Below are 6578 nucleotides of genomic sequence, written 5' to 3' on the forward strand. Positions count from 1 at the left end.
GCTGGCCCCTCAGTGCTGGCCCCTCAGTGCTCGCCCCTCAGTGCTGGCCCCTCAGTGCTCGCCCCTCAGTGCTGGCCCCTCAGTGCTCGCCCCTCAGTGCTGGCCCCTCAGTGCTCGCCCCTCAGTGCTGGCCCCTCAGTGCTCGCCCCTCAGTGCTGGCCCCTCAGTGCTCGCCCCTCAGTGCTGGCCCCTCAGTGCTCGCCCCTCAGTGCTGGCCCCTCAGTGCTCGCCCCTCAGTGCTGGCCCCTCAGTGCTCGCCCCTCAGTGCTGGCCCCTCAGTGCTCGCCCCTCAGTGCTGGCCCCTCAGTGCTCGCCCCTCAGTGCTGGCCCCTCAGTGCTCGCCCCTCAGTGCTGGCCCCTCAGTGCTCGCCCCTCAGTGCTGGCCCCTCAGTGCTCGCCCCTCAGTGCTGGCCCCTCAGTGCTCGCCCCTCAGTGCTGGCCCCTCAGTGCTCGCCCCTCAGTGCTGGCCCCTCAGTGCTCGCCCCTCAGTGCTGGCCCCTCAGTGCTCGCCCCTCAGTGCTGGCCCCTCAGTGCTCGCCCCTCAGTGCTGGCCCCTCAGTGCTCGCCCCTCAGTGCTGGCCCCTCAGTGCTCGCCCCTCAGTGCTGGCCCCTCAGTGCTCGCCCCTCAGTGCTGGCCCCTCAGTGCTCGCCCCTCAGTGCTGGCCCCTCAGTGCTCGCCCCTCAGTGCTGGCCCCTCAGTGCTCGCCCCTCAGTGCTGGCCCCTCAGTGCTCGCCCCTCAGTGCTGGCCCCTCAGTGCTCGCCCCTCAGTGCTGGCCCCTCAGTGCTCGCCCCTCAGTGCTGGCCCCTCAGTGCTCGCCCCTCAGTGCTGGCCCCTCAGTGCTCGCCCCTCAGTGCTGGCCCCTCAGTGCTCGCCCCTCAGTGCTGGCCCCTCAGTGCTCGCCCCTCAGTGCTGGCCCCTCAGTGCTCGCCCCTCAGTGCTGGCCCCTCAGTGCTCGCCCCTCAGTGCTGGCCCCTCAGTGCTCGCCCCTCAGTGCTGGCCCCTCAGTGCTCGCCCCTCAGTGCTGGCCCCTCAGTGCTCGCCCCTCAGTGCTGGCCCCTCAGTGCTCGCCCCTCAGTGCTGGCCCCTCAGTGCTCGCCCCTCAGTGCTGGCCCCTCAGTGCTCGCCCCTCAGTGCTGGCCCCTCAGTGCTCGCCCCTCAGTGCTGGCCCCTCAGTGCTCGCCCCTCAGTGCTGGCCCCTCAGTGCTCGCCCCTCAGTGCTGGCCCCTCAGTGCTCGCCCCTCAGTGCTGGCCCCTCAGTGCTCCCCCTCAGCGCTGGCCCCATGAACTGGCCCCTCAGCGCTGCCCTACCCGCTGGCCTGTGTTTCAGATCCTCTTCCTCAGCTCCTCGCTCAGCAGTGGGGAGCAGAACCTGTTCCTGAGCACGGACGAGGCCACCACCTTCCAGAAGCAGCTTGTGCCCTTCACCGTGGACAAGCTGATCTTCCACCCCAAGGACGAGGACAAGGTCCTGGCCTACACCAAGGAGGGCCAGGTGAGCGGGCGGGGCGGGCGGCGCAGGGCTGCGGCTGAGTGTGTGTGTGTGTGTGTGTGTGTGTGTGTATATTGTCTGTGTATGTGTACGTATGCATGTATTTTTTATTGATTTAGAGAGCGAGAGGAAGGAAGGGGGAGGGAGAGAGAGACCGAAAGACCGGCTGCCTCCTGCAGGCCCCCTTCTGGGGATCAAGCCTGGAACCCGGGCCTGTGCCCTGACCGGGGATGGAACCAGCCACCGTTCGGTGCCTGGGACGATGCCCAACCCACCGAGCGGCACCGCCAGGGCTGTTCTTGCAGGTTTTAGCCGCGTAACTGTACGTTCCTGGCGCACGTGTTCTTGCTTATGTCCTGGGGTGTTTGCCTTTGCTAAGCAGGAACATTGTATTTCCGCGCAGTTGGCGGTGCGTTCTAAAATCACCTCCCGTGAGAGCAAACGGGAGAGGCTTCGTGAGGTTCCAGGGCGGGAGCCGTCAATGCAGGTGGCTCAGCGAGGGTAGCCGTCCATTATGCTCGGGTCTGCAAGATGGGAATTGCTACCGTGAGCGGACGCTGTGCATCCTTGAGCGACTTACTTACCCTCTCTGAGCTTAAGTTCTCTGATGTTGTGTGGGTGTGCATGCGTGCGTGTGCATGCATGCGTGTGTGTGCATGCGTGTGTGCGTGTGTGCGGAATGAAGTGGTGTTTGACAAGCTCTGAGCTCTGTCCGGGCTCCGTGAGAGGCCACAGCCGCTGCCAGGCTCTCCCGCTGCAGCCGTAATGCAAACCCAGTCCCACCGCCCGTGTTCACTGAGCACCTGCTACCTACGCGCCTGCCAGCAAGGCGCTGCGTCCCTGGCCCTCCTGAGGCTTCTGTTCCAGGGCACGGGAGCTCCTCAAACAGCCCTTCCTCAGCCCCGGCCAGTTTGGCTCAGTGGCCAGAGCGTCGGCCTCTGGACTGAAAGGTCCCGGGTTTGATTTCGGTCCAGGGCACATGCCTGGGTTTGCGGCTCAGTCCCCAGTAGGGGGCGTGCAGGAGGCAGCCAATCAATGACTCTCTCATTGAGTTTCTATCTCTCTCTCCCTCTCCCTTCCTCTCTGAAATCAGTAAAAATATATATTTTTTTAAAACCCTTTCTCAGTATCATAGGTGATCATTTCCGATCACAGACCCTGGACAAGTGTCAGGAGACAGTGGCCTGCCACCTGTTTGTGAATAAAGTTTTATTGGCACACGCCTGCCAGTTGCGTGCTGTCCCCGGCTGCTTTCCTGCTCCAGGGGCAGGGATGGGCAGTCGCCACAGAGACCGCAGGGCTTTACAGGAAAGGGTGGCAGCCCCGGCCCCAGCCCCGGTCAGGGTGGGTGGCTTATTCATTCTGGGCCTCCAGCAGTGAGGGCTGGGCTAGGTGTGCTGACAGGTGGGCGGGGCTGAGTGTGTGACAGGTGAGCGGGGCTCAGTGTGGTGACAGGTGAGCGGGGCTGAGTGTGTGACAGGTGAGTGGGGCTGAGTGTGTGACAGGTGAGCGGGGCTCAGTGTGGTGACAGGTGAGCGGGGCTGAGTGTGTGACAGGTGAGTGGGGCTGAGTGTGTGACAGGTGAGCGGGGCTCAGTGTGGTGACAGGTGAGCGGGGCTGAGTGTGTGACAGGTGAGTGGGGCTGAGTGTGTGACAGGTGAGCGGGGCTCAGTGTGGTGACAGGTGAGCGGGGCTGAGTGTGTGACAGGTGAGGGGCCGGCTGGGGGCCCAGGAGCAGCTGGCTTTGCAGAGAAGCGGGAAATAGGACTGGGCGTTGGCCCCGGGTCCCCCTGCTCCGCCTCCCTCCTGGCTCCCCAGCTGCCTGTGGTCGGAGGACCCTTCAGGGAGCCCCACACCCGCCTTCAGCCTCTGGGGCTGCCCCGAGCCCCTGTGAGTGCAGGGCCGGTCCCCAGGTCCTCAGCCTAGGCTGGTTCCCCAGGAGCCGGGACGGGCTCTCGGGAGAGGCTCTTCCTGACCACGCACCTGTCTCTCTTCTCTCCGCCCCACAGCTCTACGCGTCCTGTGACCTGGGGAGGAAGTGGCTGCTGCTGCACGAGCAGGTGACCAAAGACCACGTGTTCTGGTGAGCGCGCACCCCTTGGTCCCGTGGGCCCCCTCCCCGCCCCGGCTCAGGGCTCCCTGCTCCCGCTCTGTCCCCAGCCCTGCCAGTCCCCACCCCTGGGACCTCCAGAGGGTCCCTTGCTCTGCTGGGCAATGCAGGAGCGGGGAGGGCTCTGGGGCTGGCGTCCCTCCGGCCACGCGTGCACTTGGCCTGTAGTTGAGGGGCGGGGCTGGCTCCTGGGCTGTGCTCTCGTGGGAGCGTGTTCTAGTCTCACGCACCAGCCAGGCCAGCCTGGGGCCCAGGCGTCCTGTGTTGGGTGAGGGAGGGAGGCCCACACAGGACAAACACCCGCCTAGCACCCGCCGAGGCCGGGCAGCGAGGCAGGAGCGGCCGCTCAGAGCCTCCCCGCAGCCGCCTTTCTGCGCACCTGCCTCTGGGGACGCTCCCTGCTTTCTGCGTGATTGCTCTGCCTTGCACATGCGCGTGAGCACACACATTCACACTCACACACACATACACACACACGCACACACACACTCACACACGCACACACACTCACACACACATACACACACACATACACACACATGCGCACGCACACACGCACACACAGGAGCAGCTCCCTGCCCTCTCTTGCCACACGCGCTCATGCGAGGCGTGGCGAGGAGCTGGTCTGCTGAGCCCGCCTGCGAAGGAAGCCTTTGTCCTCCATTGGACCAGCCAGGCCAGCCTGGGGCCCAGGCGTCCTGTGTTGGGTGAGGGAGGGAGGCCCACACAGGACAAACACCCGCCTAGCACCCGCCGAGGCCGGGCAGCGAGGCAGGAGCGGCCGCTCAGAGCCTCCCCGCTGCCGCCTTTCTGCGCAGCTGCCTCTGGGGACGCTCCCTGCTTTCTGCGTGATTGCTCTGCCTTGCACATGCGCGTGAGCACACACATTCACACTCACACACACATACACACACACGCACACACACACTCACACACGCACACACACTCACACACACATACACACAGCCGCAGGCCCAATGTCTCAGGCCTGGCGAGCACATAGCAGCCCAGACGTCCGTCCTCACGCTGCCGAGGGCGCCTGAGACCCGCCCTGGGATGGTGGTCCTTTTCGCACTGCCGGAAGCAGCAGCCCCGGCCGCACCGCCTCTGCCCATGGCCGGTGGCCGTGCTGCCAGTCATTGTACTATCGGTCACTGTGCAGGGAGTGTGGCCGCCTGCACTTTCCAGGGAAGCACGTCAGTGCTGCCCTCGCATCCAGGAGAGCAAGTCAGTTCTGAGCTCCCGCAGCATCTGACCCCAGATGCGCTTGTTGGTGGTCGTCTCACATGCCTGCTGCTCCTCAACAGTGTCCGGAGCCAGGCTGGGCCCTGCCCCAAGGGCCACCTTCGAGGACCTAGAGACTGGGGGTGCAGGAGTCCGCACCTGTCACCTCCTGCAGGGAGCCAACTCTGTCCGAGGCGCTATGAAGGCAGCGTGTCTTCCCAACTCGCGCGGGGTCTCTGCAGGGGCCGGGCCTCAGGCTGGCGGTGCTCCCCTGCCCAGTCCCAGGCCTCGATGCGGGCATGTGGGGAAGTAGCCATGGGGGTGCTCTGATGGGGGGTGAGAGACTGAGGGGATGAGCGGGGGAGAGAGAGCGAGTGGGAAGATGAGTGTGTGAATGAGTGAGTCAGTGAGTGAATGAAGGAGTGAGTGAGGGAGTGAATGAGTGAGTGAATAAGTGAGTGAGTGAGTGAGTGAGTGAATGAATGAGCGAGTGAATGAGTGAGTGAGTGAGTGAATAGGTGAGTGAGTGAATGAGTGAGTGAGGGAGTGAATGAGTTAGTGAGTGAGTGAATGAGGGAGGGAGGCAGTGAGGGACAGTGAATGAGGAGGATGAGTGAGTAACAGGCTGGTGTCATCGGGGACGCACAGCTGGCTGACTGTGAGACACTTCACTGCGCAGCCCCCCGAGGACCGAGGGCCGTCAGTGCCCCCTGTAAAGGGGACAGCAACCCTCCTTGTTAGGAAAGAGGAAGGCAGGCAGGAGGTGTCCTTCCAGGGGCGCACACACGCTCTACTCACAGAGCCTAGATGAATACTCCACCTTGCCATCGCGACTCCGCTGAGGGACAGGGCGCACACACGCACACACACACATGCACACACGCACACACATGCACATATGCATACGCACACACGCTCTACTCATGAGAGCCTAGATGAGCACTCCACCTTGCCATCGCGACTCCGCTGAGGGACAGGGTGCACACACACACATGCACACACGCGCGCGCACACACACATGCATACGCACGCACACACACGCACGCACACACGCTCTATTTACAGAGCCTAGATGAGCACTCCTCCTTGCCATCGCGACTCCGCTTGAGGGTCAGGGTGACTGGTGTGGCACCCACAGTTCAGAGGCCGGGGCACTACAGGGATCCCCACCCGCTCCCCCCGGCACATCTGCTGGCCCTGGCACTCAGACTCAGCATCCCCTTGCCCCCTGGGGCCACCTGGTCCCTGGAGACCCTTGGGAGGCAGGTTGAAAACTGAAAAGGGCCGACTGGGCGGTGTCAGTGGTGGGGGAGGGGCCGTTGGAGACAGAGAGCCTGCGGGGACCTCTCATCACCTGTGGGGACAGCGTGGGGATGGCCGCAAGGAAGACAGGGTGCTCCCCTGGGCCTGAGCCACCACGGGACGCGACCTCTGCGTGCTGACCCTCGTGAGCGCTTGGCACAGTGTGCTGCAGGGTCCCTGTCCCTGTCCCTCTGGGAGGAGTGGCCTGCTGGGGGCACGTTGGCTCGGATGTTATTGCAGTAAAGCACCCAGCTCACCAGACCCAGGTGTTCACGCTCAGGAGGAGGCGGAGTCGTTGGGGGCTTGGAAGGGAGGTGACGTAGCAAAGAAAACGCAGGCGGAGCACAGGTGACACCGACACAGCAACAGCTGGGACCCCGCCCAGATCTCCGCTGGGTTCCGTCCCATCGGAGAGCCTGCCCCTGGCCTCCTGCGGGGCCCTGTGCTGGGC

General features: G+C 64.2%; 1 protein-coding gene across 1 annotated transcript in view; it reads left to right on the top strand.

Annotated features, from left to right (window-relative positions):
* The window catches only part of SORCS2 (sortilin-related VPS10 domain containing receptor 2), a gene marked incomplete at its 5' end in the record, with an annotated part of 307756 nt that overhangs the window by 258245 nt on the left and 42933 nt on the right, over positions 1–6578 (top strand). Inside the window, 2 exons of the mRNA XM_014533443.1 lie at positions 1330–1494; positions 3501–3574. Of these exons, the coding sequence (XP_014388929.1) occupies positions 1330–1494; positions 3501–3574 (239 nt within the window). The remainder of the gene's footprint in view (positions 1–1329; positions 1495–3500; positions 3575–6578) is intronic.

This window comes from Myotis brandtii, unplaced genomic scaffold (assembly GCF_000412655.1).
Source record: "Myotis brandtii unplaced genomic scaffold, ASM41265v1 scaffold986, whole genome shotgun sequence".
Classification (NCBI taxonomy): Eukaryota; Metazoa; Chordata; class Mammalia; order Chiroptera; family Vespertilionidae; genus Myotis; species Myotis brandtii.